Below are 18,764 nucleotides of genomic sequence, written 5' to 3'. Positions count from 1 at the left end.
GAGAATTTGTATCTACAGTAAGCGACGAAAGTATTCGTACAGAGGATATGTTAAACCAAATGCCCTCTGTACGAATACTTTCGTACGTATATATAGGATGCCATTTCTTTATATTTTTATTTTGATACTATATATATACCATACTTTTTTATATATGTATTTAACTATAGCGCACGTGAACGTTTTGTTCAACGTTGCCTTGTAAAAATAAATATTTAAACAAATCCATTCCTATATATTTCATAAGCAGGTTGTCAATTCGTCAACGGGCAGTTAGACCCCAAATTGCTCGCGTATATATATATATATATATATACGCGAGCAATTGGTATATACCAAGAGACGTGGCAACGGCTCGTCCCGAAGTATTTATTATATGTATATGGTATATAGATATACGCGAACAATCCGGGGTCTAACTGCTGCCCGATGATGAGTTGAGACCCTGCTATATTTCATAAATAAGCGGAACAACAACAATTACAGAGTTGTAAAATTACAAAATGTATTGCATCAACAATAAAAAATATGAGAAATACTGTTCATAAAAATGTTCTCGTGATGAAAGTTGTAGAAAACGAATTAATTTTCGCAAAATTCTAACAATTTTATGTAATTCAAGTTGCGATTCCAGTTTTGTAATTTCACTAATGATTAAAGTGAAATGAAACTGCAAATGTCCGTAGGAAATTAACCACGTTTGGAATTCAAATCTACAATACAAAATTATTAAACTACATTTGGCATTTTATTAACACAAAAAATTTTGGAACTGCAAACAAAAGTTCTGTTTATAGGGTATTGATTAGTAAATTTAAAAGCATTTCTTGTAATTCAAATTACAAAGATTTTTTTGTAATTTTAATAACAGTTAGGGAGAATTTAATTACAAACATCCCTAGTAATTTTGCTTTGCTTTTCTACGAAACTAACTATGCAGAAATGCAAAATTACAATGAGCATTTGATAAATACAAAAATATAATAAAACTGCAAGTCCATAAGTATTATTACTAGAGCAGCATGTAATGTTACTAAAAATGTATAAAAGTATTGTATTACGATACGCTAGTATGTAATTTTACTCTACCATTGTTTAGTAAAGTTATTGAAAATTTACAAACAATTTTAACAGTGTATAGATATAGTAGTAAGTATCTTAAACCCATCATTTTCTCCGAACGCTATGCATTTTTTCTTTCTATTTTTAGTATCTCCCGTTACCAAATGTTTCCATGCCGATTGTCGCATCAAAAGGAGATTACGGTCCGGTTATTTTGCAACCAATTGCAAAATTGTTCGATTCAATTGCCAGAAAAACTTTGAGCACAGTGAGTGGAAACTACAGGAATACACCTACATTTGAAGAACTTGGAATCGCTCACCATCTCGTGTTGTACGAAACTTTTCTACCAAACACCGAACGTAATCCTGCAGTTCTCTATGCCTATACAATGGATCGAGGTCTAGTTTACTTAGATTCACAACTTGTTGGAACAACATCCCGTATTCATGAAAAATATACAGTATCCCTCAAGGAACCTTCCGGAAAACGGCTTCAGATTCTCGTTGAGAATCAAGGTCATTTAAATTTTGGCAATGTTACAGAAGATTGGAAGGTTATTCAAATTTTCTTCGTATTTCTCATTAAAACTATGGCTGGTGACATAATACTTAATCGAAAATTTTTCTTGTTTGACAGGGCTTGCTGCGTGTAACGCTGGATGACTCACCGCTGTTTTCATGGAATGTTACAGGGTTCGAATTGAAAGACATTGAACCACTGACGTTTTTGAATAATAGTATTGTAGTAGATACAGGCATTGCTAAAACAAGTCCAATATTTCTGTCTGGTAATTTTAATGTTAGTGGCAAACCTTTGGATACGTATCTCGATACTACTGGTTGGGGAAAAGGCATCGCTTACGTAAACGGTTATAATCTTGGTAGATATTGGCCCCTCGCTGGTCCCCAAATGACCCTTTATGTGCCTTCCGCTTACTTAAAGAGCGGTTGTAATGAACTTGTTGTATTGGAACAAGATTTCATTCCAACAACAAAGAGAATGAAGTTTCAGGATACGGCCAATATTGGATAATATTTTTATTCGGATATGAGAACGGACGCACGTACCGTAAGTCTGCTGTAAAAAAAAAAATAATATAACTACATAGAAGCAATGAAAAAGCCATTGAATAAATAAAAACCTTAAAAGTATTAATAGTCGAATACGTTATTAAGGTCGATCCCCTGCGACAGCCCCAACCAAAAGTTATGTAGAGTCTGCATATTAAAAGGGTTGATAATTCGTTCGGATCATAATCATTAACTTTGTAAAGATCCTATATACTGTAACGAGATTTTGCCCGCAAGGGTACGATCAAGTCCCTTCTCAGCTCAGCCGCCTCCGCTCGTACGACTTACCGGCTGCGGAAATAGGCTGGGTGCCAGGTACAAAGTACCGCCGAAATAATCGACTTCATTTCCTCTATTCCCGTGATGGTGACACATTGCAAATTGTAGACCAAAGGGGTACAAGAGGAACGATTGACCGAGGACGATCCGACTACTCAACTCTAGCTGAGATACAAAAAGTAGAGGGGGGGATCCTTGGGGAGAAGTAGCACTTTGCAACGCAAACAAATTAAAGCCAACGCAAAGCAAAATTTCAGAGAACGTTTCACAATTTATTCAAAATTCGGCGAATAAACCAGAGTACAGGAAAAAGATAATTAGTACGATATTGGATGCGATATAAAATAAAGGTTGAAAGGAAATTAATTCGATGATATGTCAGATCGCATAACTTTTACGTCTCGCACAGTGACGAAGAAATCCCCGCGCGGCGTGCTCGAATTCGGAGGGTAATATAACGGTTAGCGATCCGCCTCGTGATCTCACAGGTGCCGTAGGTAATCGACGACTAATGCTCTGACATTGCAGGTAAAAGATAACCAACAACCCGACAAGCGGGTGCCCTAGGTAGTAGGCAAAAGGTAACCAACGTCAGAACAAACGGTGTCTTAGCCAATTCAAGGCAAAAGGTAAGTGACACCTGCTCAATCGTGAGGAGGTTAGAGAATAAGATAGTATGAAAAAATTAACATCGAGATAATATGAGAAAGTAGCGAAATTTATGACGTAATATCAAAAAGGTATCAGGAAATAATACAAGCGTCACACGTAATAGATACAGAAAAGTGAAGACTCAAGTAAAAGTAATGATCGAAAAATATTCAGCATAAAAGACAAAAGGTACTGCCGTATAAACGACGCGCGACCACGCGAGCAAGAGAGACGGAACGAAAACAACGCGCGAGCGAACGCGCTCTCTAGAGCCTCGGCGCCAGTGCTGTCAGATTGCGAGTAAAAGGTTCCCCTTCCCAAGCGCCTCGCGCGATCTCACACAACGTGCGTACATTGGTGTTCGGGATACCGAGGGAAGCCGACGGGAGCCGAGTCAGCTGCGGCTATATGAGGAGAAATGTGTCCCCTACCAAGCGACCCAGGCGACGCGATGAGCGTACATACACAACGACATTGTGTGTACGTGTATCATGCAATCTCCAAGAAACCGAGCGAAGCCGAAATCGGCCGAATAGAAAATAAGAAGCGCGGGGAAAACCCTGCTTAGAAAATTTATTTTTTTTTTTAATGATTATAAATATAATGATAAATCTTCATTGCAATTTATTTTTCTTTAATATTATCGATATTGCTGTTATTTATTTGTATTCTTTTTTTCGTATTGCTGGAAATACAACAACTCGGCATGCTGTTCTATTAAAACTATAATCACGATTTATATATGAGTGTCGATAGAACAGCATACCGAGCGGTTGTATTTCCAATAATATAAAAAAAAATAATTCAAACGATTTGAAAAAAAAAGATGTTTCGAGTGAGGATCGAACGCGGGACCCTACGATCGTCGGATCGGTGCGCTATCCACTGCGCTACCAGACATTCGACATTAAACTATAAACAAACGATCTATATAAATCGTAAATCACGATTTACATAAATATATTTATAATATATAATATCAAGAGACTCGGTAGAGTCTCGGGACAAGTACATTGACAGCCCTGTCGTCTGCTGGCCCGAGGCTCTCGCCGAGACTATACTTTCTCTGAATAAAACGATTCGCGGTGGTGGGGGTAAAATTGGCATGTGATTTTCTTTAATAGCGAAGCTCATGAGTTATGTACGGCTTTGAAAATTGAACTTTAAGCTAATTAAGAAGTTCTCTGTCGCACGAGCCCAAAATCAGCATTCTCGGTGGCGTATTTGCTGAGAAAAAACTTTGCACGGGCTCAAGATTATGCAAAAAGTACCAACACATTTACGCAGCTGATGTATCCGTATATGGGTTCAGACCGATACATACAAGGGCTTCTTGATGCCCATCATAACCAATCACCGGTGAGAATCTATCCGTCTCGACCAATCGCCGATGAGAAAGTTTCTGATAGTCCTCAATGTTTTCTTGTATACCGTCTGTTATCGTCTGTTATGTTATTATAAAGTGATTGCGATCGTAGCCCCGTGGATCAACGGTGCAAGATTTGCAAATTTCGTTTAAATAAATAAAACATTATTGGAAATAGCAGTGGATATAATCAATTTTATTTTTTTCATAAAAGAAGTTTCAATAAGTTTCGAGCCCAATTCACGACAATAATATCTATAATAAATAAAACCTCAAAAGTGGATTAATTGATCTCATACAGTGTACTGAGAGTGAGTAAAATATTGAGAAGTGAAAACGTGAATAATGTGTGTCGTGAAAATTAAGAATTATCTGTTCTACTTCGATATCGTAATATATACATAGATAGCAAATTTGCGAGATTTCGCGTCATGTTGACGTTTGAGGTTATGACCGCCGGAGTGCTGTCAACGAATTCAGACGTACATAGAAGAGTAGTCCATAAGAATCTTATGTGCCGACTTTAGTGGGGACATGTCCCCAGCGTTAGTTCTGAAATGCGCCGGCGCTAGTGGCGCGTTTCACTCTCGCTCTCACTTCCTCCCGTAGGCTTATACGCTGGGGACATCATGGCATCCTTTTTGCTCTTATAGCTGCTATGGCACTGGGGACACATGCGGTCGCTCGAGCGCTCCCGCGCTAGCCGGGGACACGTTCGCTCTCTCTCACACCTTCTTGGTTCGCTAGCTCTTTCTCTTTGTTCCTCTAGCGCCCGTTTCCTCAAGCCCTTTCATTCTCTTGCCACGAGTAACAATAGATTCGAGTGACAGTTTACTTTATACGAGGTCATCGGGCCATTTAACTTTTTTGTATTGAAATTAATCATCGAAATGCCAGCTAATAGTTTATGTGCCTATGAAGGATGTACAAATTCGAAGCGAAAGAATCAGGATTTAACATTTCATCGTTTTCCTAAACATGATCATCCGTAAGTCTTCTTTTATTTTTACCGTATATTATGAAACATTGTATGAACGATTGATTATCGGATGGAAAATAAAGTAGGATTTGTTCAAAATCGTTTGAAGAAGCCTCAAAATAATATCATCGTAATCCACTTCCTACAATAATTCATAATAACGTGTTTAGGCATTCTACAATTGTTGGTTATTAATAGAAATAAACAATGTTGTTTGATAATAATTAGTGTCGATGGTTTAAATCAACCTCGAAAACTAATAATTATCTCATTTTGTGTTTTTGACAGGAAAATTATTCTAATGAAGGAAAAATTGTCGATTAATAAGCTCTAAATATTAAGCCTTCTCAAAACTTAAATAGCAATTCACATGCATAAATCTCAGAAGGTTAGTATAGCCGCAGGAGTAACGTCAGTGGCTGGCGTGGCAGTGGTCGAGGGTTCGAATCCCCGACTCAAATGTATTTTTTTTTCCCTAATTCGTTAACCCATTAACGCTCAAGCGTCCCGATTTTTTACCAAACTTTCAACGCGATTAGTTTTTATGTTATCGGCGTTGAAAAAATTTTGTTTTCAGATATATCGACGTAGAATTTCATGTTCTTTCAGAATATTGGCTCAAAATTCCGATTTAACATGAAGAAAAAAAAATATGGCTGATTTAAACGTGAAAAACGTAAACAATTCGGAAAAAAAAACTTTTTTTCTATTTTTTGTAGCAATATTACCGCAAAGAATTCATACTGTATTCATGATCAGAGACGTCATTTACAATATGACGGCAAGAACGTAAATATTCTACAAAAATAAGCTAATTTTTTTCTCGGAAATTATTGAGTTTAGCACAAATTATCTGCGAACAAGAATATCTTAGAATTGGTCAAAGAATATCCTCAATTTCTTTTTCAATTTTTTGAGGTGATTTTTGGTTTTCCAAAATATCAAAAAAATTGTAATTGCTAATTATTTTTTTTTTCTTAAAAAATTTTATAATATTCTTTGACCAATTCTAAGATATTCTTGTTCGCAGATAATTTGTGCTAAACTTAATAATTTCCGAGAAAAAAATTAGCTTATTTTTGTAGAATATTTACGTTCTTGCCGTCATATTGTATAAAGGAGTGATTCAATAATTACATAAAAATTTCCTGTTAAACTGTAACTATCGCGATCATCTCTGATCATGAATACAGTATGAATTCTTTACGGTAATATTGCTACAAAAAATACAAAAAAAGTTTTTTTTCAGAATTGTTCACGTTTTTCACGTTTGAATCAGCTATATTTTTTTTTCTTTATGTTTAATCGGAATTTTAAGCCAATATTCTGAAAGAACATGAAATTCTACGTCGATATATCTGAAAACAAAATTTTTTCAACGCCGATAACATAAAAACTAATCGCGTTGAAAGTTTGGTAAAAAATCGGGACGCTTGGGCGTTAATGGATTAAGAAGAAGAATGACTCAGTTTGATTATTTTTTTCTAGTTTTCGAATCATCTTTTTTAAACCTAGCACAACAATTAATCGCCTTCTTTGCCTTTGCCTCTCTTTTCTCTTTTTTAGCCAGGTAGGGTCGAAATCACAATGTTCCTCGCTTCTTTACCAACAAGTTTCTTTTTACTCAAGTATTTTTTACATCCCACAACTCGAATGTTTAGGCATGAAAATGGTTTTCTTTTTTCATTAAATATAAGGAATTTTGAGTGAACTTTTCGTTGCCAATGTTTGTGCATGACTAACATTTTTACATGGTTATTTTTTATTCTGATCTGACGATTTATTAAGAAAAAAAATACTTGTTTTACGTGAAAAGTGAGCGGCTGGCGACACGTTAAACTAATATTTATTCATGCTTCAGAAATTTTTTACGTAACCAATTATGTTCATTGACTGGCTTACTGTTGAGTGTTTAACATGCACACAATGTTTTTGATTTTTGGACATTTTCATTTTATGATACTAATAATTTCTTTTGTATTGACTTTCTCTCACTTTTTGCTTCTACTGTTTTGCATACGTGTGATTATTTTCAATCTTGTCCCTCACGACCTGCACTTAAAACCTTTTTCCCATACACTCAACAGTCGCATGATATGGGTCACTCGATCCAGAAATCTCGCTTTGGAAAAGAAAACACCCGCTCAAATGGAAAATTTAAGGATATGTTGCCAACATTTTTTAGAAGAAGATTTCGTCAGGGATAAAACAGGTAAACGGTTTTTACGTCCCGATGCACTACCCATTGATGCTTCTACAACAGATTCATCAGTTTCGACCACCGCGCTCGCATGTCTCGCGATCGCGTTAACACCCGCAATAATAACCCCCGCGACAACAACACCCGCCGTAACAACATCCGCGATAGTAGCACCCGCGATAACAGCACCCGCAATGACAACACCCGCGGTAACAGCATCCGTAAACACGACAGCCGCGAGTAGCTCCGGCATTTCGGAGAACCGAGGTCTTTCAGTTGTGTCTCGACGAAAGAAAATTAGACAAGCTACCCCCAATGAAATGAGGCTCAAACGATTGGTGGGTTCTTTACGCGTAGAAATAAAGAAAAAAAATCAAAAGATTAAAAGATTAGAAGCACAATTTAAAAGAAATGCAAGCGCCTTAGAATTCGCTAAAGCCGCGTACAATTTGAACGACGATCAACTCTCTTTTTTGAAAATGCAAATTAATCACATAAAAAAACGACAGTGGACCAGTGACGAGAAGCAATTTGCTTTGTCATTGTATTATAAATCACCACGTGCCTACAATCATTTGCGAGATAACAAGCACTAGGGAAAAAAAGGTTGGGACAAGTACATTGATGGTCTCTTGTTTCTGGATGGCATAGAAAAAAGATTTAAAACCAGGAAAAAAATTCTATAAAAATAATAAACGAAAAATTGAAAAGTTCAAAAAAATTCAACAATAAAAAACAATCGAAAAAAATTCTGTAAAGAAAAATAAAAATTTTCAAAAAAATTCATAAATATTGAACAAATTGAAAAATGTACTATCCAAGTTACATGCAGTATAAAAATGTATGATATCAATTGGAGGCCAAGTTTTTATTGATAATTTGGAATATTTATCCAACAAATTGGAAACTTTAATGAAATTCATAATAATTATTTTCCCGAAAAAAGTTAATGAAAAATAAGTCATAACGGAAGTTACGTGCAGTACTAAAATGTATTATATCAATTCGAGGTCAAGTATTTATCAGTTATTCGAAATATAATCTCCGGCGACAAATGAGCGTTGAGAATCCTTGTCGGGCTCACAACGTTTTATCAAAATTACTAAAAAATTAATGGAAACAAAATCATTAAAAATTCACATGAAAGTCATTGTTTACTTGAACAAGGTACACACTTTACAGAATCGATTCCCCTTCGACTTTCAGGATCCCCTGGTATTATGCTCAACATTCAACTTCGATTGGATCGGTACAAATTATGTTCAAATACGTCTTAAACGTACTTGTCCGGCCCATCACTTTTTATTCAAATTGCTCATTCGAAAACAAATCAAAAACGAAGTTAATGCATGTGTTAATATTAAGAAACAGTAATTCCCGAGAAAATAATTTTCCTTCGAATCGCTCTTGTCAAAATGAAACGAAAATGAAAGATGAAGTTGATTAATCTATTTATATAAAATGGAGTCATAATTCACAACAAAATCATTTTTCTCCAAATTCCAGGAATCCACGTGTCGTACTCGACTAGTGATATTTATCAAAATGTGTACGTGACTATAGAAAAAAAAACATTGCATGGCTGAGTAGATTCGAAAATTTCTAGTAATGGGCCTGATTATTTCTCATTTTCATTGGTTCTTACCGAATGGTATGTGTTCACTGAAGAAAATGAGAAGTGTATATTGCTATACGAACTTGCGAACAATCAAGTTCAAATTACTTGGAGATATTATTTTTATTTCTATCCATTTTATTATATTTGTCATTATAGAACAGCCCTGATTTGTTTTCGAATGAGCAATTTGAATAAAAAGTGATGGGCCGGACAAGTACGTTTAAGACGTATTTGAACATAATTTGTACCGATCCAATCGAAGTTGAATGTTGAGCATAATACCAGGGGATCCTGAAAGTCGGAGGGGAATCGATTCTGTAAAGTGTGTACCTTGTTCAAGTAAACAATGACTTTCATGTGAATTTTTAATGATTTTGTTTCCATTAATTTTTTAGTAATTTTGATAAAACGTTGTGAGCCCGACAAGGATTCTCAACGCTCATTTGTCGCCGGAGATTATATTTCGAATAACTGATAAATACTTGACCTCGAATTGATATAATACATTTTAGTACTGCACGTAACTTCCGTTATGACTTTTTTTTCATTAACTTTTTTCGGGAAAATAATTATTATGAATTTCATTAAAGTTTCCAATTTGTTGGATAAATATTCCAAATTATCAATAAAAACTTGGCCTCCAATTGATATCATACATTTTTATACTGCATGTAACTTGGATAGTACATTTTTCAATTTGTTCAATATTTATGAATTTTTTTGAAAATTTTTATTTTTCTTTACAGAATTTTTTTCGATTGTTTTTTATTGTTGAATTTTTTTGAACTTTTCAATTTTTCGTTTATTATTTTTATAGAATTTTTTTCCTGGTTTTAAATCTTTTTTCTATGCCATCCAGAAACAAGAGACCATCAATGTACTTGTCCCAACCTTTTTTTCCCTAGGGGAAGTTTATGGTTTGATATCACGTCTTTTTTCGCGAAAGTTCCTTATTTATGTTTTGATGAATATATAATTTTAATTTAAATTGCTATGAATTATTTACGATTTACTGCTTATAACGTTGGTTTCCACGAAAAACGACCTATTTTTCGTCAAAATTGTGCTAGAAATATTTCGTCACAAGTCTGTCCTTGGACTTTGGCGATTTTTTTCCTTGTATTCTAATATGTTTTGTCAATTAAGAACCAAAGAGCATGGTGGAAAGCGGGTTGGAGGCCGAGATATAATTTTCGGCTTATAACGTTGGTTTTCACGAAAAAAGACCTATTTTTCGTCAAAATTGTACTGGAAATATTTCGTCACAGGTCTGTTGTTGGACTTCAGCGATTTTTTTCCTTGTACTCTAATATGTTTTGTCAATTAGGAACCCAAAAGCACGGTGGAAAGCGGGTTGGAGGCCGAGATATGATTTTGGCTTGTAACATCTGATTCGTTGAAAAAAGACTGATACCGCACAATCAGTATACTAGTGAAGAACATTATACACTAATGCTGTAGGATTGTAATATATTTGATATTTTCTTACGGTTCGAAATCATTTTTGTTGTGTGATTTAAGAAGTTTTGTTTACATTTTTTTTGGTATAATGCGAAAACGAGCGATCATCAATGTAATTGTCCAAATTTTTTTTCTCCGAGAAAGGATTTTTACGGCTTGATATCAAATCTTTTTTCTGTGGTAGTTCTAAACCACAAAAAATATTCTTAAATAAGATTTTCTCAAGTTCTCCAATGTTTCTATTGTGATATTTAAAAATAATTCTCCTTTCTCCAATGATTTTCTTTAAGTTTTGTACAATTTATAACAGTTTGATATTCTTCGAATGTTTGAAGTGATATCCTCAATTTTTCAACCATTTCGAACGTGTCTATAATTTTTTGGGATTAAAATCATATTCCGTAAGGTTTTTCAATATTTTGTATCATTGTGGAATTTTCCCCCTTCATTTATAAATTTTGTTTTCATCTGTTTTGATGAAATCATTGTGAATAAAGAAAACATGAAGATTTTTCAATGAAACGAATTTTTCGATTGATTTTCCTTAAAATTTGACAGAAGGAGAAAGAAAAAAATATATATAATGTTCACCAAGTCCACCAGAATTCGCAATTTTCACATATGTTTAATGAATTCTAATGCTAGTTATTTTTATTTCATTAAAAAACGTGCTTCCAAGGACTTTTTGAAGCAATCTTTTCCATTCGTATTATCATTCCCAGAGATAGAAAGTTGACGCACCCACGTCGATGCACAAAATTTTCAAACTCTGCATGTAGCCACCAAGGTTCAACCGGACAAAAGAAAAAGTATGAAGTGCGTCAAGACCAACAGAATTGCTTACTTTTTAATATGAGCATTGCATTTTGAAAACATAACTTCTTATGCCATTCATAAACAGGCCATCGCTGACTTTTTGTATCATTCATCATTATTTTTTATTATTGATTATTATTTATAATCCATTTCCAAATCCTATAATTCATGTATAATTTTTATTATTTGTAGATATCCATATTCCATAATCAAAAAAAGGAAGTACCAATACCTGGCATGCATGTCAATACACAGAATTTTCCAAATTTGCAAGTATTCGCTGCGATTTATTCATCTAAATTTTGGTACAGACAGAAAAAATTACCACCGATTCATAAAATTTATTATGCCAAAACTAAAAGGAAAAAAGACAGCGCACTTGAAAGTGAACAGAACGCATAATTGTTTCATGTATCTCATTCATATATTACAGTTGGAACCAAAAAGTGAAAAGATTGGCACACCTACCGCTTCGCAGGAATATCAAAGTTCATAGGTATTCGCTGCGTACCAGTAATACAAACTTTGGTGCTATGGGGCAAAAAACTTTAAAATTACCCGAACCACATTTTTGAAACTTATTATGGGATATTCAATAAATAAAGTGACAGATACGCTGCATGTTGAAGTAAATCAAATAGTGTAAAAAGTGACAGACAGATACGCTGCATGTTGAAGTAAATCAAATAGTGTAATTTAGTATGTCTCCATGGTTATACACAGACAAAATATTTGATCACATCCAGAAATGATCAGGCGTAGACTCACACACATGAATTTTTTAATCCATAATGTCAATCGTAAACATGGTCTGGAAATACTCAATATACGTGTCGCTTCATCATGTTGTCAAACTTAAGATGTGTTCATTGCATTTGGAAGATACAAATTTTGATATCACGAAAAATAAGCAACCAATGACTTATTTTTTGATATGAATTTTCCAATTTATTGACATCAATATGAGGAAATAGAAATACGAATGTCACTCGAATTGTCTAGAGAATGAATAGAAATTGGTATGGATACACTGTAAGCTAAGGAGGTGGGAAAAAGGGCCCGGTGAACACGGCCAAACGAAATGAAAGAAAATATGACAATAATACATTGAATTAGACACTTTTACTTGACCGAAGTTTTTCAACATTTATTTGCTTTCATTTACATACAATCACGCATATTTTTTCTATAATGTAATTACACAACATAAAATTTCTGTTTGGAAAGAACGTTTGAGAGGTTATATAATGAGCGAAAGTTTATTTTTCTCACATAACTCCCGTTGAAAATTTTTGAAGAACCAGAACCAGGATTGCAACAAAATTATGTCATAAATAAACGTAAAATATCAAAGAATTTGTACAAGGAGAAATTTCCCAATACTAATATATGTTCTATATAACAAACACTCGCGAACCGATTGCGATGAGCGTAAACTAACCCACATGGTTTTCACAAAACTTACATAACATTTTTTTTTTATAGTCATATAAGAATTTTGAATCGAATTCATACAGCTCGCACTATTTCTCCGAAATTTTATCATTCAGATCGCTGTTGCTATTAATTTGCTCATGCCATCAAAAACTGACAGATGGATGTATTATATATCACGTCAAAGTCACTATATGTCTGGTTTTCGTAATACTGTATGACACCACATACCACTATTTTTAATAAAATAAATACATATTTAACACTTTATTAGATGAAAAATATTTTTTTGTCACCCCGCACTTCGTAATGTCGAAAATCCGTTTGTTATAACATCAATAACTGACGGCTGACTGATGGTCTTGTATATATATTCATAAACTGTATTCCGCTGGAACGGTACAGCAAGTGTCCTGACCAATCACAACTCATTATTTCTGTAGCCGTGATCCCGGGACCCAAGCTTCCATAGAAATGGGTTATAGCTGGCATCAAGAGGCCTTTGATGGTGTTCTGTACAGACACAGTAAATCCATAGATGTGTTAGTAACTTTTGCATAATCTTGAGCCCGTGCAAAGTTTTTTCTCAGCAATTACGCCACCGATCGTATTGATTTTGGGCGCAATCGAAAGAGAATTTCTTAATTAGCTGAAAGTTCAATTTTCAAAGTCGTACATAACTCATAGGCTTCGCAATTAAAGAAAATCACATGCCAATTTTACCCCCACCACCGCGAATCGTTTTATTCAGAGAAAGTATAGTCTCGGCGAGAGCCTCGGGCCAGCGGACGACAGGGCTGTCAATGTACTTGTCCCGAGACTCTACCGAGTCTCTTGATATGGCTTTACCTTGCGTTTCATTGATTCGGTCGTGGGTGAATGATTTGAACTTAGCCCCGGGAATAGAGTCAAGTATTATTTCAAAACTTGCGACGAAAGTTGAGACGATGGACGAAAACGAACGACAGTGCGTTCTCATGTGGGATGAAATGACAATTAAGCGTCTTCTCGAATATAACCCGAAAGCCGATTTGGTCGAAGGTTTTCAAGACTTCGGCGAACTCGGTCGAACAGACAAGTGCGCGAATTATGCACTAGTATTTATGTTGGTCGGTCTTAAGCATGCTTGGAAGCAACCAATTGCGTATGTCCTCTCACATGGGAATGTACGACACACTGACCTGACGAAACTTTTGCAGAAAGTATTAGATTCATTAGATTCAATTGGCCTAAAAGTTCGCTATATGGTTTGCGACATGGGATCCGCCAATCGTTCAGCCATAAGTTCACTGGGGATTACAAAAGATACACCGTTTATCGAACGAAACGGCCAAAAAATTTATTTTGGTTTCGATCCTCCTCATTTAATGAAATGCACTCGAAACAATCTGATGAAACACAACTTTTTAGATGACGGCCAAATGATCTCCTGGGATGTGCTTCGCGAGCTCCGAAATGTCGAGAGCACTCATGCATGTAGGGCGGCTCCGAAACTTACTGACCAGCATATAAATCCAAACAATTTCCAAAAAATGAAGGTCAGTCTCGCAACACAGGTCTTCAGCCACTCCGTTTCTGCCGCGATAAATACGGGTAAAATGACTGGGGAATTGAAGCATCCCGCTTGCTCTGCAACCGCGAATTTTATTAAAAAAGTAAATGACGTGTTTGATTGTTTGAATAGTCGTTCCTCGTGTGATCCGAATCCACTGCGCCGCGCATTATCCGAAAAACAGCCGCAAGTGGAAGAATTCCTTAAGAATTGTCTTCCATGGATTGAAAAGTGGACTATTTCCGGTAATCAAAAAAATCCGCCGTGTTTTGAAGGCTTTCAGTTGACTATCAGCGGCGTTTTACAACTCTGGGAGGACGTAAAATCCGAAGGGACTCTTTATTTGATCACGTCGCGTTTGAATCAAGACCCTATTGAGAATTTGTTCGGGGTAGTTAGGAGTCACGGGAAACATTGCGATAATCCACCATCATCATCTTTTCGTCGATATTTGCAGTATAATATGGTGGCTCACCTCATGAGACCACCAGCAGGGGCAAATTGTGAACCGGACGACGATGCAACCGCGCTCTTAGCTGTTGAATTGAAAGCGACGAGTCCGATTCCCAGAGTTGATAAAACGCAAATCGACGTTGATAGTGAAATTGATATTTCGTTCGATGACTGGTCAGACTTCGACGAGGTCAGCAAACCAACAGATCACGAGGAACTTGAAACTATTAAAGTAGATGACAAACAAATCTCATTTGGAGTTCTTGAAGAGTGTTCAATGAAGTACGTAGCTGGTTATTTAGCTTACAAATGCCTTACCCAGTTTGATTGTAAATCTTGTGAGTTGAGTTTAACGCGAGCAGAACAAAATTTTGAGCAGACCAATGATCTTTTGATCTTTTGGAGAGCTTTCAAAAATCGTGAAAGCTACGAACTCGGTTCGTTGCGAGTCCCGACCGATGAATTTCTTAAAGTAATTATAACGTCATATAGAGTATTTGTAATCAAGTTTTCGAAAGTTTTGCACTGGAAAGGTATTTCGGAAGTTCTCGTGAACTGTATCAGCAATGCTGTGGTTCAGCATCATGTCGATTTTTGGCCAGTCGACGGTGAATGCACGTCTCATCGCGAATATATACTGAAACTTTTCGTTCGCATGCATCTTTTCAATCATTTAAAGTGGAAATCTCGAGACATACGAGATGCAACAAATCGTAAACGAACAAAAATCAACGAGAAACCATCGAAAAAATTACGCAAAGTCTCTCATCAATGAGTGGTGTATCTGTGTAGAGTCGATCAACTTCTTGTTTGTCTTTTTCAATTTTTCTACTAAAGCTGTTTCCAAAGTTGCATGTTTATTTCCATAATTTTTCAGCTTTCTGTTACTTTCGAATGGATAAACTTAAACAGTTTTTCTTTTAATTTTACAAATGAAAAGATTGATCTCTCCACATATTAGTTTATGTGTTTGTGCATATGGAAGAGAGGGTTTGGAGTCATTTTAAATACTTTGGAAGTGACGAGCCAGAGGGTCCTAATCTCTATATTACGTATGCACATTCATATAAAAGGAATATATTCTAGTCATCATTAAGTGCTTTAAAATCTTTCGTTAATTCATTGGTGAAATTCGTTTTTTAGAATTTTCCAGTAAGTTTCATTTATAGTTTTGTTTTAGTTTTTGAAAGAGTTTTATTTAGTCATAGAATTTGTTGAAATTTTGACTCAAAGTTCAATTTGAAAAAGGTATTTGAGCGAATGTTCAAATTGAAGTTTTATTTTTGTTTTTTCTTTTCAAAACTTTCTTCGTTCATTATTATTTTTTTTCTGTGATCTCTTAACTTTTTCGATAGGCAACATCAGAATCCTGCATGAAGGGGTAATCCTACTGTGACATAACATGTTTAAAAAATCTGAAAATTTATTTCGAACGAAAGGAAAAATTCTATTTCTTTTTCAATTTTAAGGAAGCGTGTGTCTTTTTTCGCGTGATCAGTTGGATAACCCCTTAATTTCCCACTGAATCTCATTTCACCCTCCTTTTCCTATAAATCCTTCCCCTCCTGATGGAAAAACCCACCACCTCCCCGTGGTTTCCATTGGATAATTTCAGCTCACGCATGTCTTTCTTTTTTTACACACTTGCTGAAATTAACTTTTCATCTATTGAATTGATTTTTTTGTGAAAATACACGTGAACTAAAATTAACTAAGAGTGGGGTCACTATTGCTTATATACTTGCATGATTTTTAATTTATTCGTTAATGACAACTTCCAATTATTTCAACATGAATTAATATATAAAACTATTACAATAAGATTTAAGTTTGAAAGAAGTAATAAATTGTGATAGGCACAGTCTCTATATTTTTTATCCGAATTTTGTTTTTTCATCGATTTCAATCGAACTCTGGGCACATCAATTTATATTATCAACGAACTAAGAATTATAACAAAAAGTTTGAATACAAATAGTTTCATTTCTTCCGAAAACTCTCAATATTAAAATATAAAAGTTCGTTTTCTCAGACTATTTTAATCCAACCTCGTGTTTGACATGAACATAATCAGAGAATGAATTAATGCATAAGAAAGATTGAAAAATTTCAAATTGTTTTTAATGCAGAAATAAAACTTTTTTGTATTCATGATTTTTGATACAAAACTCATAGTTTGATATCTATGGACATTGGTGTACTTGAGATTCAACCGATTGTGAAATGATGAAAAAAAAAAATCCATACGAGTAGGATTCGATCGCTCTACGCAAGTGACGCAAGCCGCTCAGCACAAGCGTCTTCGCTTTGCAACATCTGAGAAAGAGATAGATGCCCCCCTCCACCCCAGCGCCATGACAGCTGTTCGCTCGTCGCGCCACCACGCGGCCGATTCGGCCGCAGAATACTTGTCTTCAGGCCGCCCATAAGAACTGGCCTTCTATGTACGTCTGAATTCGTTGGTGCTGTTGCGTGCAGAGTGTAGAAAAATAAAAGTGGTTATTGAAAAGTGGAAGGAATCGATATTATTAATGACGTGACTAATTAGTGTTGAATAATAATAATAATAACAATGAGAAAAAAAACGTTCGTTCATTATAACCTCTAAAACGTTCTTTCCAAACAGAAATTCTATGTTATGTAATTACATTAAAGAAAGAGGTGGATGGTTGTGTGTAAACGAATTCAAATAAATTTTAAAAAACTTTGGTCAAGTAATTCAATGTGTTGTTGTCATAATTTCTTTCATTTAGTTTGGCTGTATTCACCGGTCCCTTTTTTCCACCTCCTTAGCTTACAGTGTATTGTCATACCAATTTCTATTTGTTCTCCAGACAATACGAGAGATATTCATATTTCTATTTTTTTATATTAATTTCAACAAGATAATTTGAAATATTTATAACAAAAAGCCTTCATAATTGCTTGTTCATACACCCAAGTTTTGAAAAATCTTTGAGCCATGTAATAATGTATAGATATATTCACTTGAGTTGTTACATGATAAATTTGGAAATTTATTTCAATAAGTCATTGGGTGCTTAATTTTCATGTTATCAAAATTTGTATCTTCGAAATGCAATGAACACCTCTAAAGTTCGACAACGTGATGAAGCGACATGTATATTGAATATTTCCAGACCATGTTTGCGATTGGCATTGTGGGTTGAAAAATTCATGTCTGTAAGTCTACACCTGATCATTTTTGGATGTGATCAAATATTTTGTCTGCGGATAACCATGGAGACATACAAAATTACAGCATTTTGCTTGCTTCAACATGCATCGTATCTGTCACTTTTTTTTTGAATGTGTCGTAATAAGTTTCAAAAATGTGGTTCATGTAATTTTGAAGTGTTTTTCCCTATAGCACCAAAGTCTGTATAACTGGTACGTAGCAAGTACCTATGAACTTTGATATTTCTGTGAAATAGCAGGTATGCCAATCTTTTAGCTTTTTGGTTCCGACTGGAATATATTAACGAAGATATTCATTACTAAAGTCTTCATCTACTTATTTCTGAATAGATCTGAAATTACTGTCTTCAGAAACTAATGCACAGATACATGAAACAATTTTGATTTCTGTTCTCTTTCAATTGCGCTGTCTTTTTTCTTTTTAACTATGGCTCTGCTCTTTCCGATCCTTGTTTTGACTCCATCGGTTTGCAGCGGATCGATGCATATTATTAATTGGTTGCCTAATATGTGTCCTATGATTTTCTACTATTTCTTCATGCTGATTGTGGTAACGTGATTCAAAAGGTTTCCAATTATGATCATCAATCGCACATTTTGTACAACAGATTCTCAAAACAGT

General features: G+C 35.0%; 1 protein-coding gene across 1 annotated transcript in view; it reads left to right on the top strand.

Moving 5' to 3' along the window:
* Ect3 (Ectoderm-expressed 3) overlaps positions 1–2,216 on the top strand; it is a 251,245-nt gene extending 249,029 nt beyond the window's left edge. Inside the window, exons 9-10 of the mRNA XM_043418779.1 lie at positions 1,211–1,618; positions 1,702–2,216. Of these exons, the coding sequence (XP_043274714.1) occupies positions 1,211–1,618; positions 1,702–2,097 (804 nt within the window). The 3' untranslated portion in view covers positions 2,098–2,216. The remainder of the gene's footprint in view (positions 1–1,210; positions 1,619–1,701) is intronic.
* The last annotated feature ends 16,548 nt before the right edge of the window (positions 2,217–18,764 follow it).

This window comes from Venturia canescens, chromosome 5 (genome assembly GCF_019457755.1).
Source record: "Venturia canescens isolate UGA chromosome 5, ASM1945775v1, whole genome shotgun sequence".
Taxonomy (NCBI): domain Eukaryota; kingdom Metazoa; phylum Arthropoda; class Insecta; order Hymenoptera; family Ichneumonidae; genus Venturia; species Venturia canescens.
This window is presented reverse-complemented; position numbering and strand designations above follow the sequence as displayed.